General features: G+C 57.4%; 1 protein-coding gene across 9 annotated transcripts in view; it reads right to left on the bottom strand.

The window, feature by feature from the left end:
• The window catches only part of MEF2D (myocyte enhancer factor 2D), a 74,630-nt gene that overhangs the window by 6,834 nt on the left and 45,830 nt on the right, over window positions 1-21,966 (bottom strand). For 6 of the 9 annotated variants that reach the window (XM_054001078.1, XM_054001081.1, XM_054001077.1 and 3 more), the window contains 7 exons: window positions 19,763-19,966; window positions 12,909-13,046; window positions 9,166-9,376; window positions 6,428-6,484; window positions 4,565-4,639; window positions 2,922-3,112; window positions 2,115-2,135 (listed from right to left, as the gene is read on the bottom strand). In XM_054001078.1, coding sequence (XP_053857053.1) covers window positions 2,115-2,135; window positions 2,922-3,112; window positions 4,565-4,639; window positions 6,428-6,484; window positions 9,166-9,376; window positions 12,909-13,046; window positions 19,763-19,966 — 897 coding nt within the window. The remainder of the gene's footprint in view (window positions 1-2,114; window positions 2,136-2,921; window positions 3,113-4,564; window positions 4,640-6,427; window positions 6,485-9,165; window positions 9,377-12,908; window positions 13,047-19,762; window positions 19,967-21,966) is intronic. The other 3 variants (XM_054001083.1, XM_054001084.1, XM_054001085.1) reach the window with 3 other exon arrangements.

Raw genomic sequence — 21,966 nt, 5'->3', positions numbered from 1 at the left:
CCTGGCCACCTGCAGAGGGTAACAGCACCTGGCTGTGCAGGATTTGCTCGCCCTGCGCCCACACAGTGCCCAGCCCCAGGTCCCTCCTGTGGCCTGGAGAAGGAGATTACCAGGGCTCTAATTGCTAAAGCTGTGGGGGGCTGCAGGAGAGGGCTTTCCTGGCATGCATCCTGCTGGCAGCCACCCCTGGCCGTGCCCACTGCAAGGAATTGTGTTCCCAGAAGGCACAGCCCTGTCCCTGTCCCTGTCCCTGTCCCTGTCCCACCTGCACGAGACCCTGAGCCAGCCCAGGGGGATGCAGCCCCCACAGCCCCATCCCTTCTGCCCCTCTCTCCAGGGCTCTGTGGCTTTCCTGGGAGGGCACAGGGACGAGTGTGGCCGTGCCACAGGGCTGGGCTGGTGGGACACCAGCTGGGCAGGGTGTGCCAGCCCCAGGAACCTCCTCGACGCCACAAGGCGAGCGTGGGGACGTCAGCCCCAGCCGAGCTGGGGAAAGCACCCCGATTTTCACCACAATCCATGCAGGGACGAGGTGTGCAAGCTGCCCCCCACATCGTGCCACTCCCATCGTGCCCGCAGACAACGCTCCCAGCTGCCATTCCAGCTGGTAACACACCATGCAGCATGCTCCCAGGGAAGGGATCCAGTGAATGGACCCCGCTGCTCCTGGAGTGTGAGGAGTGTGGAGAGAAATGGGGGGACACCTCTCTGAGCCCTCTGAGGGAGGAGAGCATGCTCAGAGCTGCAGGAGCAGCGCCGAGGGTGGCAGGGCTGGGGCTGCGGGCAGCGGGGACGCAGCAGAGGGATTCTGACTCATCTCACAGCTGCCTGGAAAGAGGTGGGAGCTGCCATTTGGAGAGAGGATCTGGTGTGTAGGTTGAGCAATACGGAGGGAGCAAATCTGGGGAGAAGGTTAGCGGAGCAGGGGGGCATCTGCACCAGGCAGGAGGGATCTGCAGGGACAACACTCTGCAATCCCCTTCCTGATCCAGCAGTGCCAAGGTCCCTGTCCCACCCTGCCCACATTTCATCACCCTCCACCTCACTGCTGCCACCTTGGCTGGGGCGAGGACGTTTTTCACGTCAGGCAAAAACCCACCAGGTTAACTCAGACCACCAATTAAAGCTGCAAATGCCACCCCAGTGGATTTTCACCTAACGCTGCTCAGTGTGCAGCCAGGGAATGCCCCTGGGCAGAGGGATCAGGAACGAGTAGATGGGGAGGTGGGGGAGTGACTGGTCTCCCTCCACACACGGGGAAACTGAGGCACATAGTGCTGAAAGGGGGCCACTAAGCAAGAAGGGTTTGGGGACACGAAGAGCAGCAGAATTCACGTCTGCCAAAGCTCTGGCCCATCCTTGCCCTGGCCAGGAGTGTCTCGGTGCAGGCTGCCAGAGGGGTTGGCTTTCTCCTGCGTTTCTGGAGAGCTCTTCCCTGGCTGCGTGACCTGCATCCCGCAGCAGCTCTTGCCCTTCCCTTGCTGAGCTGACCTGTCACCCATCTGCCTGCACCAGAATAGCAGCAGAGCAGAGTGAATCCTTGCCACAAACAAGGTGGCATTCACTTTGCTGGCAGGGAGAGGAAAAAAAGCCATAAAAATAACACAGAAAACTGCCCCATGCACAAGGGAGGTTTAGGGAGTGTACTAGCCAGCCAGTGGATTTACACAGGCTTTAAATAATATCTTTAATATGGGAAGAGCCTGATTTACTCCCTGTCTCTCATGTGCTGGCAGTGGGCCAGGTCTTGCTGTGCTGTAGCTGTGGTGGCTCCAGCGAAGCCCCATGGGCAGTGGCAGTGCCCAGCTCAGCTCCACAGTCCCCAGAGGGACCCTGGCTGACCTCCCCACGGGGACCGACACAGCAATTTTGGCCTTGCTAGAGAAACAGGCACTTTGCAGCTCACGCCAGCTCCTCCTCTTCCACAGGGAACTCGGTTTTCCTAAAAGCGTGCTTTTCTGGGGATTTATTTTCTGCAGCAGGATTGGATGAAACAGGGAGCCAGTGTCCACCCCCCTCTGTGTGCCCCATGCCTCGCCAGGGCAGGGCAGGACCGAGGGGACAAGCAGCCCATGTGCCACCACGCCACCATGCACGCTCAGAGGGGAACTCACCAGAGCCAAGTGGTCCTCGGTCTGTCCGTGGGAGTACAGGGAGAGAACCGAGAGGCACCGTTAACTCAAGCACCCCAACCCACCACGAGCGTGCCCGCTGGCACCACACCCGCGCCCCCAGGGGGCACAAACAGGTCAGAGTGGTGCCTGTCAGGGGGGTTGAACCATCCATGGGGCACAAACAGGTCAGAGTGGTGCCTGGTACAGGGTTTGCACCAGCCATGGGGCACAAACAGGTCAGAATTGTGTCTGCCACAGGGTTTGCACCAGCCATGGGGCACAAACAGGTCAGAATTGTGCCTGGTATGGGGTTTTCACCTCCATGGGGCACAAACAGGTCAGAATTGTGCCTGCCACAGGGTTTGCACCTCCATGGGGCACAAACAGGTCAGAGTGGTGCCTGGTACCATCCATGGGGCACAAACAGGTCAGAATTGTGCCTGCCACAGGGTTTGCACCTCCATGGGGCACAAACAGGTCAGAATTGTGCCTGGTACAGGGTTTGAACCATCCATGGGGCACAAACAGGTCAGAGTGGTGCCTGGTACAGGGTTTGTACCAGCCATGGGGCACACACAGGTCAGAGTGGTGCCTGGTACAGGGTTTGCACCTCCATGGGGCACACAGGTCAGAGTGGTGCCTGCCACAGGGTTTGCACCACCCAGGATGGTGCAGGCAGGAACCCAAGCCTTCATCCTCGGACCTCCCCTCCAGGACGGCCCCAGCCAGCTCCCAGCACTACAGCACCCAAGTCCCCTGCGGCCTGCCCGCTGGCACGGGACCCCCCCCAGCCCTGGGGGCACTCACCAGGTGGTGCATGAGCCCCTTGCTGCTCTGCGAGGTGATGACGCGCAGGTCCGGCTTGCGGCTGTTGGCGGCCAGCGGCGCGCCGTGCGAGGGCGGCGGCGGCGACTTGGCCGGGATGATCTTGCCCAGGCTGCTGCCGTTGGACACGGGAAGGAGACCCGGAGAGGCTCGGGCACTCACGTAGCCATTTCCTGCAGGAACACGGGGTGACAGAGAGGAGGGAGGTGAAGGCATGGCGACGGTGGTGAACGCGTGGTGACGGCGAGCACGGGGCAATGGGGATGAACACGCTGCATTGGATGAATGCACAGCTGTGGTAAACATATGCACGGTGAGTGTGTCGCAGTGGGGTGCTCCTCCTCGTGGGAGAGCAGCACTGCATCCCCCCAGGCTCCCCAAAACCCTCGTGCACCCCGGCAGGTTCATCCTGCGGGGTGAAGCCGGGACAGGCAGAAGCCCCGAGCCCACAGTGCTTAGGGCAGCTCCTCACCCTGCAGGGACTCCCCCTTGTTCCTGCAGTAACACCCAGCAAATCTCAGAGCCTGATCTGCAGCCAGGCTCGTTCCCTGCTTTGGCTGGGCACCGCAGCCCTGCCAAGATGGGTAATTACTGGCACATTCACTTTTAAGGTCTCTTTATCGTACTGGGGCAGTGAAAAGGGGCTGTGGCAGAGTGAAGACTCAGTTCACTGCTCCCACTGCCCCTTTGAAGATCTAAGGTTCCCTCCTTCTCCTCCTCCTGCTGCCCCACTTAAGGATTTTATGTGCAAAGAGAGGGGGGAAAAAAAAAAGAAGAAAGGAAAGGAAGAAAAAAAATTAAAAGGAAAAGATTTGATGAACATCAGGAAAGGAATAAATTGGATCAGATTACTGTTCTGATGAGGGCTGGTTTTTTTTTCATGAATAGGCCCCAAAGATAGAAAGGCGTTCAGCAATCACCAGGATTCAGCCCTCATATTCATTGCACGTTAGACCGGGAAAAATAGGTCGCTGATTGCATTATTAATCACATCTACCATTGCGCTGCATCTGCATTTCAGCAGGCGGCTGGTGGCAGTGACGCCGCAGCCGCAGCGCGCGGGGGCTCAGCTCCAGCCCTGTCCCCCTGGAGCTGTCCCGGGCTGGACACGGCGGGCACGGGCTGGACGTGGCACGGGGGGTGCTGCCCCGGTGGGTGCCTGGGAGCTGCCCTCAGGGACGCCCATGGTGGGTGCAGGCGGGCAACTGAGGCATCCCCTTGATGGAGGGAGAGGCCTGGCCTTCCTGTCCCCAGTGAGGTGCCCTGCCAGTCCCAAATCACCGTGAGCAGCCGTGCATAAGGCGTGTGCCTGGTGCATCAGGCCCTGGCACCTCTGTGCACCGTGAATCCTGCTCACAGGGGCACCGGCGTTTAGATTTATTAACAAAGCAGAAATTCCTCAGGTGACTCTGGCTACCTGCAGTGCCATGGAAAAGCCAAAAGAAATGTTAAACCCCGTGATATTCTCCTTCCCGAGGCACCACCGGCGTGGATGCACACGGGGCTGTCATGGTGACTCCCTGTTTTGAAGCACACCATGTTATCTCTGTATCACCTGGGGTGTGGGTTGGGGTGGCTCCCTGTGCTGGAGAGGAGCTGGTTTGGGTTCCAGTGCTGCCACTCACCCCCAAAGATGGGTGGCCTTGGGCTCTCATTGCTGCTGTCATTGCCATGTCCACCCAGCATGGATCCGGCCAGCCCTGTGAGCCAGAGAGAGAAGGGCTACACTCCCACCAGGACTTCCCAACCAAGGGCCCCCACCACAAAAAGAGTCTAAAAAAGGAGCACCCTGGCCTGCCTTTGCACCACCCTACTGTGAATTTGAGCAGGGACACTTCAGGGCTCAGCATCCCCCCACGGGCCAGGCGGGGTGGACGGGGTGCTGCATCCTGAGGGTGGCACACGCCACGGAGGGAGCGTGGGCAGGATGCAGGGATCCAGCGACATCACTGCAGGATCCGGCCAGAGGCACCCGCAGCTGATGACTCAGAGGCAGCAGGTGATCACTCAGTGCTGCAGAGACTGCAAGGGAGGAGGAGGAGGAGGAGGAGGAGGAGGAGGAGGAGGAGGAGGAGGAGGAGGAGGAGGAAGAGACGTACCAGGTATTTGAAAACTGCAAGCGCAGTGCCAGAGCCACAGTCCCCTCCCACAGCCACGAGGGGAGCCCCAGGGAGGGCGGGGGTCTGGGGGCAGCAGGGGTCCGGGGCTGGCCACAGCCGGGCTGTCCCTGCTCCTCACACCCATTTCCTGCAGTGGCAGCAGGAACGCAGGGAATGCTTCGGTGACGTCAATGCTGACATTCACGGGCCCTGCCAAGCTCTGCGCCCGCCACGGCCACGGCTGCTCCCGACAGCTGACATGGGGGCGGCTGCGGGGGAACAACGGGGCCCGCGGAGCTGCCTGGGGGCCGTGGCACCACGGCCCCTTCCCTCTGCCCTCCAGGATCAGCAAAGCTCCGTGCTGGGTGCTGTGAGAACCCCGGGAGACGCTGCTCCACAAAACCACCCGGGCGGGTTTCGCTCTGCCAAGAAATCCCTCCGGCACGGCGCTGCCCAGCGCAGGGAAATGGCTACTCCTGGCAGTAGCCACAGTGCAGGGGACGGGGTCGGGTGGCCACGGTGCTGCAGAACCACAACTGGACCAACCCCACCCAAAAACCAGTGGGACCTGGCTCCAGTTTGGTTTTAACTGGGGCAATGTGGAATTCCACACTCCTCCCCTGTGCTGTCGGCTGGACACCTACTGCAAAAAGGCCCAGAAGGGGTGAGGAGTCGGGCCCAGGAGCAAGGCTGCCTCTGCCCTGGGATGGATGGCATCTACCCTGCCAAGCCTGGGACCACTGCCAAGCCCAGTGCCTACAGCAGCAGCTGCTTCCCAGCAGTAGCCAGGGCCGTTGCTGGCTTTTGGGCTGTGCCTACACCAGCAGTGGCCCAACATCCTCAGCCTGCAGATGGCAGAGGCAGACGTGGGGATGGAGATATTGTTAGTGCATTTTACAGCTGAGGAGCTGAGCCATGAGGCCTGAGCCTCATTAGCACTGAGGCTCTCACGGTGGAAAAGGCCCTTAATGAGCTTTTTTCTCCTTGCAGTAAAGTTCCTTTATAGGGCCCAAGCACGAGGAGGAACTGAGTGTTAATTGATCACCCGAGGGTGGAGAATTGGCTGCAGCACCAGCAGCTAAACCCAGAGCTACCCAAATCCTGGTCTTTGGGGGTCACTTCCCTGCTCTCCAGCTCTTCCTGGAATCCTGGGAAGATGGAGACTCCTTGGTCTCTGGGGTCTCCACTGAAACCAGCTCCCCCAACAAAGGCACTGGCCTGGAGCTCCACATGCCAGCCCCTCCCACTGCCAAGAGCAGCAAAATCTTCCCCAGCGCTTCCCTATGGACCAGCAGGGCCCAACAGCAAAGCAAAATCCCACGGGGCGTGTGGGGAAACTGAGGGCAGGAGTGCCACATGGAGCCAGGGGCTGAAAGGCTCCTTACTCACCCACGGGGCTGGGGCAGGCTCCGTTCGTGTTGTTCAGGTCTCCCCCAAGCATCGCCCCTGGAAAGCAAGAGGAGAGATGGGATCACCATCAACGCAGGAACTGGGTGAACATCCCTGCTTTTTGGGGGGGCAGGGAGGCAGGGGGCACAGTGGAAAAAGGCAGAGGGAAAAAAGCGGGACTGTCTTCCTGGGGAGAGAATCCTGGGCAAAATGAGCAGCATTCCTGGTGATCAGGTTGGGAAACGTTATCCAGGCAGATCCGTTTCCTTTGGGAAGGAGCCAGGTGCACAGGAGCCTGTTCCAAAGGAGGCAGCTTGGAAAACACTGCAGCTATTTTATTCCAAGCCCCCCTTTGGGGGACACGGAGCTGGTGCTGCTGGGGGAGAGAGAGCCCCAGCAGCATGACGGGAAACAAAATCCCCCCTGTAATGCTCACACCCAGTGGAAACCACCCCACACTGCCAGGATGCCACAGCAATCCCGACTCCCATGGTCCCCCCACTTGCAGCAAAGTGCTGACGCTCCCCACCAGGCTGGGACAAACTAGACCTTTTTATTCCCAAAAACCAGAACGTTTTGCCTCGCCTGGAAGAAGACTTGATCTTTCTTCTGCCTTGTTATGAAGTTATTTCTGAAAGCCACCTATTCCCCAGCCGGGGCTGCCTGACCACGCCGCGGGCGGCGATTGCAGCCAGCAGCCGGCGCGGAGGCTCCGGAGCTGCGACCGCAGTCAACCCGGAGCCCTGGGCTGGCCAACAAGGGGCTTTCGGTGCCAAACCCCACCTCTAACCACTGCCCAGCCCTTCTCAACCCAGATGGGGAAACCTGAGACACGAATCTTTATCCAGCCCGTGGCTCTCAGCTTTGGGCTTGCAGCGAGCCCCTGAAAGCTGGAGGAGGGTGGGAGGGCTGAGCTGCTGCTGTGCAGGGAAGCGCAGTTGCTCCCCATATGGGAGCAGGATTGGTCCCAAAAAACTGTATGGCCTGAGAAAGGGTGAAATGACTCACTAGATGTGACAAACTGCAGCACCCCCTCCTCAAGGGACGGGCTGCAAAGCCAGAGGTCCCTCCGAAGTCCCAGAGAAGGGACTCCACCAGGGTTTTGTGGCTGTGCCCTGCTGTGGGACTCCACTTGCACCCCAGGCACTGTGCTGCCAAAGAGGGCCCACCTCCTCGGGTGAGTGATGCCAAGCCCACCCCCAGCCCCGTACACCCCCCCTTGGCTGCCCTTCTCCCACACCATCCCCGAGCCAGCAGCGCCAGGCACTGTCAAGGTACCCACCCAGCACTCGCTCTGCATTTGCTTTGGAAACAACACAACCAGCTCTGGTGCAATGCTAAAAAAAAATTTAGGGGAAAAAAAAAAAAAAAAAAAAAAAAAAAAAGGAGTTTTTCTAACATGCAAGGCCCTGGCTCCTATAAACAGGATTTCTTCCGTGTCCCAGGCAGCGAGTGAATGAGACACAGATGGCTGGACTTGGAACACCTCTGCGCTCACAACCGCAAAATGATCCCCCTCAAACGAGCAGGGAGTGAGCTGGAAACGGCGAGCCCCCAGAGGGGTCTGCTTTACCAGGAAGCCTCTTCTGCTCGCAGCTGAGGGGCCTACGAGAGGGCAGGAGATGCCTGCAGCTGCAGAGATGGCTGCCTGTGCCCGAGCAGGGCTCTGCCATCCTGCCTGCAGTGAAATGCTGCTCCCTGGGACCAGTCCAGAGCAGAATGAGCCCTCTCCTGCAGGTCTGGGGCCTCATCCTGACACCTGAGTACTTCGAGGCACCTTGGAGACCGTGGTGAGAGCAGTGAGCAAGCAAGCTGTCTCTGAACCACAGTTCCTGCTGCATCCCAGCCAGGCCATTCCTCCTGCTCACCCTGACCCACCACACAACCTGCTTCTGGAAGCACCTCCCAAATCCATCCAAATCTCTCCAAATCTGGAGCAATCTCTCCAAATCCATCCCCTTTGCAAAGCTCCCTGGAGCTCTCAAAGCCTCAGGGGCCACAGCTGAGGACCCAGACGTCCGGGTGGTGACTGGCACCAGCTCTGCCATTTGCAGCCCGGGTGGCTTTTACAGACCATCTGTGCCATCCAAAATAGCAGAAATATTATCATTTATGATCATACTAGGGGAGAGCCGGGCTGTGGTCACACGTCGTCCCTGTCCCCCCCTGCCACTGCAGGGGACGTGGGTGACAACTCCTCTCCCCCACCCTGTCCTGTGCCACCCATCGCCGGTCCCTGCTGGAAATGACTGCTCCTCAGATCTGTCAGCAGAGCCACATGAGTAATCGCCCACAGCCAACTGCAGCCAGCACGGCCCGACTGAGAACAGCCCTTTTTAGGCAGCCAGACCCATGTCACCGGAGTGCCACCGGCGAGGAGGATGCCAGCAGCCACCCCCGAGCCCGGGAACGGCGCCAGGTGACTCATCTTGCACTGCCCAACCCAAAACAGATCCCTGCAGGGATCCAGCTCTCAAAGAGACCTGGGTAAGGTGCGGAGGTCGCCCTCAGTTTGGGGCCGAGGCACAAACAGGGCATCAATGGCTGGCAGGAGGGTAGGAGCACACAGAGGGGCAGCAACCCTTCCAGGATGCTTCTGCCACCCACAGCTGCTGGAATGTGGTCCTGGACAGGGGATGGAAGCAGCAGGGCCGTCCCCTCCCTCAGGGATGCTCCATGCTCGGTGCTGCAAGCCCAGCCAGGCAGGAAGGACGAGGTGAGGGCGCAGTGTGGCTCACCTGCACTGGCTGGCCGCTGTGGCAGCCCTGGGGACACCGTGTTCCTCTGCAACGCCGGCTGCTGCGGCGACAGGAGCCGGGGGTCTGTCAGCGAGGAGGTCACGAGGGACTGGGTCACCAGCGAGCTGCCCGGGTTGCTGAACTGCAGCGTGTTCTGGTTGGTCACCGGCACCGTCACGGGCATGGCGAAGTTCGGAGCGGGCACTGTGGACTGAACAGAGAGCAGGGGGTAAAGGGGAGCCGAGTTCCTGCAGCACAGCACAGCTGCTGACCAAGGGGAGACAGTCAGGCTGCTCAAACCTCCACTGCTGACCTGCGGTGCTGTGCTCAAAGCCACGCTGGCACCTTGCAGGGGATGCACCAGAGCCCAGTTCCCCACCAGGGAACATCAGGAAGAGCAATGGGCCATCCTCTCGGACACACCCGAGCTCTGCAAACAACTGTTTTGGCCTCTTTTTCAGGCTGTATTTATTTACCCCCTGTGTTTTCAGGGCAGGCATGAAGGAGAGGCTGGGAGCAGCCCAGAGCATGAAGGTGGGCACCAGCCTGGTGGTCTGCCCCCGCCAGCACCGACAGCAGCCAAGCTTGGCACTGCCCTTCACCCCAGGCAGGATTCCTCTATGAGGCCGTTCCTCAGCCAGCAGGAATCCAGCAGTGGATCCCCATTCTGGGCTGGCACTGCTGCTGGTGGCCGAGCACCTGGGAAAGACTCCTTTTGCTCCACAGAGCCCCTGGGTGACTCTGGGATCCATCCTGTCTCCTCTGGGAGCTGCTGGGAAGGACGAGCTGATCCCAGGGATGCGGGAGCATCACTGAAGCCCTATCCTTGGCTGCAGGTTGAGGACCAGCTTCACCTACCAGCGTCCCGTGGGAGCCAGACCCGCTGCGATTATCCCAGCCGTTTGTCTTATGTCACTGATTTGCTCTTCGTTAACAGGAGCTGGCACCTGCTTAGAGGCTTTAGCACGGGCTTTGCTTAAGTCCCACTTTAATTTGCTCCGGGATGGAGAAGGAGAGTAGCCCAGCACTGAATGGAGAGGTGGAACCCCACAGGCTGCACCAGCGAGGGAAGAGGGAGACGAGGTCTCCCCACTGCAGCTGGGGCATGTCCCCGCTGCCTTGCAGCCCCCTCTCCTCCAAAAATCTGCTCCTGGATAGGTCCTGCTCCTTAGGTGGGATGGCAGGAAGGAGTAGGACAGTGCTCACCCACGCCTCACTGCCAGGAACTCTCCCCACCTGCCTCCCAAGGGCATCCTGTCCTTCCGAGATATCCCGCGGCCGCAGCCAAGCCACGAAGGACAGCGGCTCTGAGCCTGCGCTGCGGCACCGCTCCCGGGGCTGCCGTTCACAGGGACGGGCTCAGCAACTCCTACACCACCAGGGAGAGCTGGAACACGGAGCCCTCCCTCTGCTCAGCCCGGGAGCTCATCCTGCACGGCAGCAGAATCAGAGGAGGAGGAGGAGGAGGAGGAGGAGGAAGGTTTCTTGGGCGTTGCACGAACACCGGAGCAGCGTTGTGTAATAAATCACTGCCAACGCGTCCGTGTGCGCGCAGCGCTCCCAGGGAGGGAGAGGAAGAGCTGAAGCTCCTCCACACCACGGCATGAGCAAAGCCGTGGCAGAGCTGTGAGCTGGATACACCAGCCCGGGAGCCCAGGTTGCCCTCAGTCCAGCTGCACCCCCTGCAGCTGCAGACACGCAGCGGGCTGACACTGCCCCGGCACACCCAGGACACCCAGCCCCAGAGAGGGCACAAGGGCGGTTTGCACGTCGGTCCAAAGTCTGGGGGAGAAGATGCACACATCAGCCAAAATCCACCATTCCTGCTCTTGTTAGAAGTGAGGGCAAAACACCAGAGGCAGCAGCCCCGCCGAGGCCCTTCGTTAGCAGACGCGGCCGTCGTTAAGCTGCCCCGGCCACCCCGCTGGGTTAGTTCTGGTCACACACAAAACCAACCCAGCGTTAAAACGGAAAAAGCATCTTCTTCAACCACACACGCTCCACCTGCACTGCTCGGCCCCTTGCTGCCAGGGAGGTTTAGTGGGGGAGCCAGATGCTGTGCCCTTGATGAGGAGCCACCCGGGCGCTTGAATGTCACCTGCTGAAAGGACTTCTGGGCACAGATTGTCCCTTCGGATTGGCACGTCTGGATGCTGCCCTCCCTTCGCAGCAGACACATTCTGGTGTTGAGCAGCCCCTGCTCACCAGGGTGCTCTGCACTTAGGACAAAGCTCAGGTGGCTTTTCGGCCTGTTTTCCACCAGTGGCAGGGCTTGTGCCAGGTGCTGGGGTGGTGCACGTCCTGCTGGGGCTCTACTCCCACCCCACACACCCTGGTAGGGTGGGAACCTGCACCCCCCTAGTGAAACCAGGGAGGCTGAGGTAGATCCATGTCCTGACAGAGCTAATCCTGCCCTGAACCCCTCTCATGGGGCTGAGCTCGCTGTCACAGCAGAGCTGCAAGAGATCATCACCACCTGCACTTCACTTTCCTCCACCTCCTCAGCCCTCTCGGGTCTCAGGGCAGCCTCCCCACCCCATCCACCCTGAGATCTAGGGGATCAAAATGCAGATTTTGGGATCCTTGCGAGGCTCGTGGAGCAACACAGCGCTGAGTCAGCAAAACAAAACGCGGGGATTTCACAAGGCCCAGTTCTCGACAAAAGCCAGAATTTTAACTTGTGGGGGCTTGCAAAGCACAGAAGGGCAGATTATTTTGGGTGGGGCTGTGCATGTCATTTTTGCTGTGCTGCATCCAGCCCTGGACAGGAGCCTCCCCCCTGCTCCCGCAGCATTAATTACTGCTGCAGCAACTCGGGGCTAATCCCCCCGAAGAGCCCTGGCCTGCATCAATAGTCTCTGCTCCCTTGAACTAACAACTAATTTGAAACGTGGCCCCCTCCTCCTCCCGTCTCCTGACACAAATCCCTTTCAGCACTGTCCTGATGCCACCCCAGTGCCAGTGACAGCTCAGGGATCACAGGCTAAAACCTCCCTGGATTTCTGCCACAGCCACCAGCTGCCCTGAGGGCTCGGTGGATTTGGGGGGAATTAATGTGGAATAGCCCAAACCAAGCTGAGCTTTGCAAGGATGTGAGAGGTCGGCACCCGCCACCAGCTCACATGAACACTGGGATCTTAACCCAGACAAAAATCTCGTTTTTGGAGGAAAAGAGGGTGGAAAAGGAGTCCCTAATCCAGTACTTGCAGTAGAGGAGAGGAGACAAACAATACCATCCTGCACTGCCTGGCCAGAGCCAAGGAGGGCCAGGAATGCCAGAGCTAGTAGGAATGACTTTTCCAAGGATGGGCAACAGGAAGGGCGCTCAAGAGCCAGGTGCATTCAGGGCTGCAGGGGCTGTTGGCATCGGCTCCCAAGGCATGGCAGGCTCCAAAGCAAAGCCATGCAAAATCCAACCCCCCCATCACCTGGAGGCACCGGGGAGGGGACCAGGGGGCTGCAGGCCACCAGCTACTCACTGCGAGCCGGTAACTCTGCATCATTTTATCAAACTCCTCATCAATCTTTTTATATTTCTCTTCCGTCTGCGGGGTCAGCGCAAACACTTCATCCCCTTCCGGGCTCTCGCACTCCCTGTGCTTCTTGTTCAGCGCCTGTTACGTGCGGGGGGACACGGGGGTGTCGGGGAGGGAGCGGGGGACGAGGTTGAGGGGAAGTCGAACAGAAGAGAAACAGAAAAAGAACATATAATGAAGGTTTTCCAGCCACGGGCAGGTACTTACACCGTATCGCTTGAACAGGATATCCAGATCCTCGCTGCCTTTGCGGTATTTATCCTCCATCAAGGGGCTCTGGTCTATGGAGTCGTCGCCGTCGGGCTCTGGGCTGTCACAGCCGTTAAAACCTTTCTTTCTTAACGTCTGAAAACACAACCGGAACAGTCTGAGATGGGGCAGTGGAGGTGGGGAACACGGGCAGCTCCCCCCCAAGAACACCCCCCGGCCTGCACGGCCAGGACTTGCCCCTGCACAAACCAACGGCATCGCCCCAGGACGCCGCTGGGGTTAAAAAAGTCAGGATACAGCCCCTGGGTTTTGATGCCAGGGCGTCTCTAATTTAGGAATTACAGCATGGGGAGCAACAGAGAGAAACTTCCTTGTTTTCAAAGGTTCTGTTTACACCAGGACTGAATTTGGCCCTGCGTGAACTCAGGCATCTTCGTCACTTTCAGGTGCCACAACATCACGAAGGGGAAAAAAACCTTCATGCCCTTTGCTGTCCTGCAAAAAACAGGGAAAACCTGCTTACAAACAGCCAAATAGGAAAATAAACCCCCAAATTACAGGCAAATTGTCAAATTTGTCAGAATTTCCTGACAAAACCAGACAAGTGGCATTTGCCAAATGCAAAGGTGCCATAGGAAGAGCATCCCACGACAGGGAAGGTGGCACAGCGACTGCTGCAAGCCCTGCTGGGGGTGACACAGGGGGTGGTGGTGACAACACTGGGCAGCAAACCCCACACCAAGACTGGGCTCACAAACAGGAAAGGTCCTGGGCACTGCTACATCGAGGTAATGAGGTGAGACAACCACTCCTCAACAGGAGGAGCCCACAGGTGCTGACCACAGGGCACAGTGACACCCCAAAGTCCCTCTCTCATATTCAGCAGCCCACTGAGATCCACTTTGAGTCCCTCTATTTTCAACATACCAAAAGCAATTAGGCATTATGACAGAACCAGCACTTGCCAGCTCTTTATTTTTTTTTTTTTTTTAGGAGTCAAAGATACAGAATTTCCTGGAAGTCTTGATCCCTTTTCATGCCAAATTCAGCAGGGGGAAAAAAAAAAAAAAGTCTTGACAATTCTCTGCCTTCCTAAACAGCAACAAACATCTCCGTTCTGAGGCCAAAGTGTATTTGGGAGTGGCTCTCCAACTACCTGTGAGCTCCAGGAAACACAGAGCCCCTGGGGGAAATGCTGCTGGAGTGAATAAAACCCAGGATGTCTCCAGAGGGGTTGGGAACACTGCTGGCAGGATTTGCTCAGCACCACAGGTTGGGCTCATGGATCCTTTTGCCAGGTAGCCACGGCCAAACAAAGGGCACCACACCCACCCCAGCCTGTTCTCCATCCAGCTGAAGCTTTTCACAAGATTTTCCATTAAAATGATTCCTTCCTGGGCCTTCCCAGGCACCACTTTCACCCTGGTTACTGGGTTCAGCTGGGGAAATGTCCTTGCTCACATACAGAAGGACCCGAGTCACTCCTGACCGTGGTGGCATCTGATGCCCTGTTTGGTGCTGCCAGGAATTCCTGATACCTAATAATTATTAACTAATCAGCCAATAATAATTAAGAATAATAATTCTTATACCTAATACTAATATTATACCTAATAATACTTAGTAATCCCTGGTATCCCTGGTTCCTGTGTTGAGTGTCTACAGAGCAAAGTTTTGGGAATCAGTCACTGCCAGGAACGGGAGATTCCCAGGCCTTTTTCTGCAGTTTCCCGAGGACTTTTCCCTATTATTTTTCTATTTTTGTACATGTCCTTGTTTGTTCTCAGAATGGCCCAAAAGAGGAAGAGGTGCTGCTGGTGGGGAAGGAACAGCTTTGCCTTTTTTTTTTTTTTTTTGAAACTGCTTTTTGTGGATTTTTTTCCCCCCCCAAACCTTTTGTTTCGCCGACGCAGCCAAAAGACGGAAAGTTGAGCTTTTCTCTTAAAAAAAAAAAAAAAAAAAAAAAGTTTTTTTTCCTTTTTCTCTTTCAGAGGCAAAATGGAAAAAGTTGTTCCATGAGCAGTGAAGCAATGAAGCTGGGTTTCCTTCAGGCACTGGAGAGACTCTCTGGTGTCTAACACAGGGCTGTGCCCACCTCCACACGATTCCCCTTGCAGGGACAGGAGCTGGACCTCTCACCTCTGCCCTCCCTTCCCTGCCTGGGGATCAGGAAGGTAATCCCTCACATCCCTGAAAAGTCCTCTCCTCCAGGTTGGCAGGTTCAGAAGGGGATGGACAAGCCACTGCCATCCCCAGGACCCTCAAAGGAGGGAACCCCACAAGGGGATTTTTCAAGAGGTTTCGGCCAAGAAACAACATCCTTTCTAAAACCTGCAGCAACACTGCCACCAGGGAGGATTTTAGGCAGATCCCAGAGCCCCTAAGCTTTGCCCACATTCGAAACCTGAAGCAAGCACAGGGACGAGCAAGGGGCTGCCACCACCAGCCTCAGCATTTTGCCATTTCTGAGTCCACACAAAATCGTCCTGGGGGTTGTTCCCTCAACAAGTCTGCCAAGGAAAGCAGTGGAAAGGGGTGGATGTGGCTCTGCTCACCCATACCCTGAAACAGCTCACGGCATCACCCCTTCCTCTTTCCCCAGGTCTTTCTCTCTGGGCCAAACACATCTGGTGTCCCAGCTTTGCCTTGGTCTCTTTGCTCTCCCCAGCCACCAACTTGGTAAAATCAGTCATAACTTCACTGTCTGTGAGACCCACAGCTCCTGGCAGGGTGGGTCCCCAGCAGCTGAGCTGTGAGTGGCAGCTGTGGTGTCACCATCCCTGCTCCTGCAGGACACCCACCAGCAGCCCCAGGAAGTCTCAAGCCAGGGGAAAAAATCCTTCCTACAGGGCAGCAGCGTGAGCTGGGACTGTAAAGCCGTGAGCTGGGACAGCGAGCCTGAACTGGGATTGTCACCTTGGGGCTGGGATTGTGGCCTGTGACATTGAGGAGCTGCAGGGAAGGGGATGGGGACAAGCTCCAGAGCTGGCAGGGCTGAGCACGGGGCTGATCTGCAGCACGGTGGGACGGGAAGCACCGGCGGCGGGGAGTGACCGGGCTGGAGTGGCAGCAGGACACGAGCCAAGGCAGCGTGGCTTGCAGCAATCTGCTGCTCAACCAGGGCTTTGGGACAACAAAATGCCACTTCCAGCCATACGGGCGTTGGCTGCTGGTTCTTTCGGGTTTTTTTTTTAACAAAAAAAAAAATAAAAGTGCATCCCACATTTTTAGCTTTTTGTCAGGATGATGTAAAAGGAAAACAATTCTGCTGGAGCGGGAATTAAACCCAAAGATTCCTGTTTTTGGGATCTCTGCAAGGTCTTTTAGAAAAGAACTTTCCTTCTCATTTCTCCTCTTTCTTTTTGCCAGGGATAAAACAGAAGATGCAAAGAGGTTTTCAGGAAACCTTTCTGTCACTGGGCTGCAGCCAGCAGAACACAACATTTTTTTCATATGGAAGAGGTTTAAAAGGAATTTCTTTACAGCAGAAAATTTTCAGAGAAAACCAGGGTGAGAACTTCCCCATAGCAAAGCCCACTTCACTCATCACCTGCCCCTCTCCCTGCCACGCTCAGGGCCCCCCATTCTATCAGGACCCACTGCACATCCTGCTTTTCCAGGCAACATTCTGACTGCCATGCTTGCAGCTCACAGGGGAGCAGATTTCCAACCCGAAGAGGGTAAGAGAGCAGCAGGAAATGCAGAACATGTGAGAGGAAACGATGCTCAACCAGGATGCGGTTGACTTCCCTTAGAGGAGGGAGACTCAACCACTCTGGGCTTTGGGGAAGTCTGGACGAGGATAAGGATGAGAATGAGGATGAAGACATTGACACTGGCAGCTGCCTCTGCATTTTGCCACCTCCCCAGCATCCTGCAGAACGTCTGATCTAACACATCCTGGGGAGTGACAACCCCAGGAAGGCGAATCAGGGGGAAATCAGCCCCTCCAGGACATTCAGCCAAGGAAAGGGCAGAAGGGGCTGTGTGCCTTTAACTGGCTGTGGAGCACGCTGGTGCCCGGCGAGCTCTGCTCTGTCCAAGTCCCTTATCAGGAGCTGGCACGTCAGCCAGGCTGGGAGGAAACGAGAAGCGACAGCGAGGACCAAAGCCGGCGTGATCCCAGGCCGGGCGGGCACGTGGCACCCAGCGTGCCTGTCTGGGGGCTCAGCTGGCCCCCGCCTGATTAAGGAAACCCCCCTCTCTGCATTAGAGAGATTTTCTCCGACTTAAAAGCCTGCAATAACCAGGACTTTGCCGGGCATGGAGAAGCTGCGGGGGTTGTGTGGCCGAATCCCACTCCTGAGAGCCACTGCCGAGCCCTGGCACAGCTGAAAAGCAGGGGGGTCCTCCCAGGGAATGGTCCCCAAAAGGCAGCTGGGGTGTGGAACCCCTCCTGAGCTAGGGGTGTGTATGCTCAGCATGGAGCAGCTCTGCCTCTCACTAAATATCCAGGGGATAAACCCCTCAAGGACATTCCTGTGCAGCATGGGATGGGGTGCCCTCAGTCCCACCCTCAGATCCAACTCTCCAGGACCAAAAACCAGGAGATCTCGTGTTTACTGTCATTTTAAAATGTAATTTGGACAGAGCAACTTATCCTGCCTTAAGCCAGTCCTGTTGGCCCCAGGAGCTCCCAGCCTGGCAGTGCTTGGCTGAGCCCTCCAGAGCTGTTGCTTGCTCCCCTTCCACCAGAAGAACAAAATCAAGATGCTTCTGCCTCAAGTCCTCCAGGTCCTGGCTGCTCCTCATCCTTCCTGAGATGCTGCCAGAGCCACTCAGGGCCAAATCCCTCAGCAGGAAAGGCAGGCAGACAATCACAGGGAAGGTGGGTTGATGCAGCAGCCCCTTGAAATCCACTTACAATCACATTTGGTGGCAAATTCCCAGCCTGGTTTTCACAGTCTCTAAATGCTCAATGTAGGGAAGCTTCCAGAATGAGAAGATACTTTTTGTGAGTCAAGTTCAACTGGGAGCCACCGAGAAACAGGAGATAAATTGGATTTGTGTGCAGTGGGGACACAGTTGGGCTGCTGGAACCTGACCTGGGCGAGGGGAAACAGAAATCAGCACCAAGAGCAGGAAAGGTCTCCTGGGGGCATGGATTCAGGAAACAGTAAAAATCTTAGAGCAGCCCCAACCCTGCTCCCAGACAAGACGAGGATGGGGAGGGATGCTTGAGCAGCCTCCAAACCTGCCTGCACCCCAGCAGGTTTTGCTCCATGAGAGCTCTGCCAGCAAGGCGTGCCGAGCCCGGCGTGTTTGGGCTCCTTTTCTTGCCATCCACCAATATCCTTCCGCTCCCGATGTTCCTCTCCTTGGCTTTGGATGCAGATCCAGCTTTTCATGTGGTGCAAACACAGTGTTTCTTTGGGTGCCAAGGACTGTGTGTAACTTGTCGGCTTGGGAGTGTTTGCATCTTGGACCATAAGGGAACAGAGAACGCTGCCCAAAATGTTTATGGTATTTTTAGGCCAAGACAAATCTGTTCGATGCTGCGAGCGCAGGCTGAGCATCCCGGAGAGGCTGCGGCAGGGAACCGCCGGCATCTGCACAGCAAAGGGGCATGACCTGGCTCAAACTGGCCAAAAAAGACATTTTGGAACCATTTTCAAGGCCCCTACAAAACTGTGCTGTGGCAGAAGAGTCTCCAAACCCCAGCAAAGGAAGGCAGATGCTGCGAGATGCTTGGCTCAGCCATGGGGTGAAAACCTCAAGTCCAAATCTCTCAAAAAGACACATTTTACAGAGCATAAAAAAGAAAAAGAAAGCAAGATTTTGGGGGGCAGTGGCAGGCTGGCTTTTTTTCCTTCTCCTTCATGAAATCAAAGCCTGGGCAGACTGGCCAAGGGGCACCAAAGGAATTCAAAGGCAGAAGCAGAAGTTCAATTCCTCCAGCAGTGCAGGCCGTGCTGCTCCACTCTGCCACCAGTGGCTCTGAGGGCATTAATTGATGCCCATAATGCCACTAATTACAAAGCCAAGCCCTTCATTCGCCTGTCTGTCCAGGTTTAATGGCAGCTGCCCCCATGCTGAGGACCCTGCAGCTCCATCTGCACAGCCACTGCTGAGAGGATGTGACCAATGACCAAGGCACTGCTGGCTCTGTCCTGCGAGCCAAATGTGCCCCATGCTCCAGCCCAGCAGTGCTCTGCCAGCACCAGGGACGAGGACAAAGCTGTGGAGAGGGCCAGTGTGGGGGCACAAGGCAATGCCAGCAATGCCAGCAGGCTGGAGGAGAGCAGCCTTGAAGTGAGCACAGTTTGGGCATGGTGCTGGGGATGGGTCAGACTGAGCGTGGTTGGGCCATCCCTGGAGACCCACAAAACACAGCCAAGACAAGCCCTGAGCAAACCCACCCACCCATGAGCTTGGCCATGCTTTGAGCAGGCACTGGACCATCCCACCTGCTCCATCTCACCTGAATTCCCCTGCAGTTTGGCCACTGGAGCCCTCCAGTGCCTGAGTATCAGGTGGGGGCAATGTGACCAGCCACACCAGGCACTTCAGAACAGTGCCACCAGCTGCACCAGGCACTCCCAGCAGCAGCCCCAGGAGCTGCCTCCAGATCCATCTCGTGCTGTGCCTGGATTCCACAGCGGGGTCCCACAGAGCAAACCTGCACCTCCAGTTTCAAACCAGTAGGTCAACACACAACTGGAGACAGCTCCAACTCTACTACCCGGAAGGGAGTATTTCTGTAGGCTGAACCAAAACCACGCGAAATCCACCTGGCACTGAGCGTGGGAGATCTGCTTGGCTCCATCCCCACCCTGCAACAACCTCCTGCATCCTAATTCCTGGAGACTCAGCCCTGGCTCTGCCGCAGAGGCAAAGCTGGGGAGCCTCACCTCGATGATGTCCGCGTTGGTCCGGCTCTCGTGGGGCTCGTTGTACTCGGTGTACTTGAGCAGCACCTTGTCCATGTCGGTGCTGGCATACTGGAACAGCTTGTTGGAGTGGTTGAAGATGATGAGGGCGATCTCGCAGTCGCACAGGACGCTCAGCTCGTAGGCTTTCTTCATCAAGCCAAACTTGCGCTTGGTGAAGGTCACCTGGGAGCAAGGACAGCCACGGTGAGAAGCTGCCACAGACCCAACAGCTCCCAGAGGAAAATGGAATGACCATTTGGAGGGAGAGCAAAAGGAAGGGGAGTGCAGAAGGAATATTCTCAGTTTCCCCAACTGGACCCAACCCCAAGCTCTCTTCTCTCGCCTCCCTCTTCCAAACGGTTCATATTGCTGCCTATTTTGGGATCCTCCAAAGGCAGACACTTCACAAAGATGATTATCAGCGTTGGAAATCACATATTGCCAAATCAAGAGAAAATAAATTTCAGCAAAATCCCCAGCAGAGCTGCCATCTGTCCGGGGGCTGCGGGTTTTTAAGTGGAATATTCAAGCGATGGAGATCTCGTCCTCGCTTGCTGCAGCTGCGCTGCGAGTGCCCAACCCTGGGGGCCACAGAGCTGGGGCTCAGCACCCCAAAACCGCCCAGGGGTGCCCACCCCACCCCTGACCCACTCTCCTGCTCACCAGCCCCCACTTATCCCACTAGGCTATGCTTCCCCAAGGGCACCACGAGTCCCCCTGTGCCAGGAGCCCGCCCAGCTGCCGCTTTCATCTTGCTGTCCCTTTGTGTAACCTCCCTGGGGTGTTCTTCTTCCTTGCCTGCCCAACTGGGGTCCCCTGCTTCCCCGACCCGCCCTGCCTTGAGCTGTAACCAGAGCTGAGGAGGCAGCTCCTGCAGGATTGATCCTGGAGAGCTGGCTGGGGGCTGGGGCCAGGACTGGGGCTGGGTGCTGGCTCCGACACCAGCTCCAGCTGCCGGGCAGACGTTGGGCTGCGATTCCCAGCCCACGCTCTGCTCTCACCACCGCACTGCTAACAGGACCCAGCTGCTGGAGAGGGAGCTGGTTTGGGGCTCCCTGTCCCGGCTGCAGTGCAGACAGCATCTGAGGGTCCCCCACCCCCAGAAGACACGGCACGCTGACGGGGAAGGCGCCGCTTGGCCAGTGCCCTCTCAGCAAATAAAAAGCAGAAGAAGGAAATAAGAGGCAGGAGGTCACGGCTTTGTGCTAAGCATTGCTCTGGGGGCAAAGCAGACTCCAGGGGAAGGGCTGGAGATGAGCTGAGATGCCCTTGGGTGCCAAGACCTGCTCCCTCTCCACATGGGAAGGCTCAACTCCACTCTGGGCCTCCACCACAGCATCAATTTTGCAACGGACAGCTTTAATTAGCAGAGCGGAGCCAGGAGAGTGAACGAGGCTGCTGCCTTTGCTCTGCCTGTCAGTGGCATCACAGCCACGGCCTGAAGAGCTCAACATGGAGCTACCAGCAGCACCCAGAACGCACCCTCAGGGTCCTGCACAAAAAGCGCGTCCCTGCATGTGGCGGGAGGGCAGAGCAGGGGCAGCTCTGGAGGGGAGGGGAGGGGAGCTGCTGCCCCTCCCCGCCAGCTCCCAGAGGTAATTAAGCAGTAATGAGATTCAGCTCTAATCGCCTCAAAGCCTGGAAAGTGCAGGGTGGTACCCTGTGCTGCCGTGGCCGCCACGTGCGCCTGCTTCCCGGCGCACTCTGCTGCACGTTCAGTCACCCGAGGGCCAGCCTGTCACCAATAGCTCCCCTTCCCCAGCAGCATTCTGGACTTGTCAGCCACCCCAAAACCTCTGCTGGTGGGCAGCTGCCAAGGCCGGGCAGTGCCACAGCCCAGCCGTGGCCGCACTGACTCCAGGTGGGACCCAGCTGCAGTTCTGCTCCTGCAGCCGTGGCAGGACAGGCTCTAAAACCCAAAAGCTGCCTCTCTGCCCCCCTTCCCAGCAGCACCTGTCTCGCTGTCCCTGCCAGGGTGGCCTCCAGGCTCTGACTGGCCCTCGGGAGGAAAACACACGGTGTCTCCACCTAAACAAACAGCCCAGGGCTGTTCCTGCAGCCACCAGTGCTGGGGACACTTGGCCAAAACACACCTCACCAGGCACCACGAGGGGCTCAGCCACCAAGACTGGAGGAAAGGAGGTGAGGCCGAGATGTGGGGTCCAAAAAATGGGGCAGCTCCT

This window comes from Vidua macroura, chromosome 29, assembly GCF_024509145.1.
Source record: "Vidua macroura isolate BioBank_ID:100142 chromosome 29, ASM2450914v1, whole genome shotgun sequence".
NCBI lineage: Eukaryota > Metazoa > Chordata > Aves > Passeriformes > Viduidae > Vidua > Vidua macroura.
This window is presented reverse-complemented; position numbering and strand designations above follow the sequence as displayed.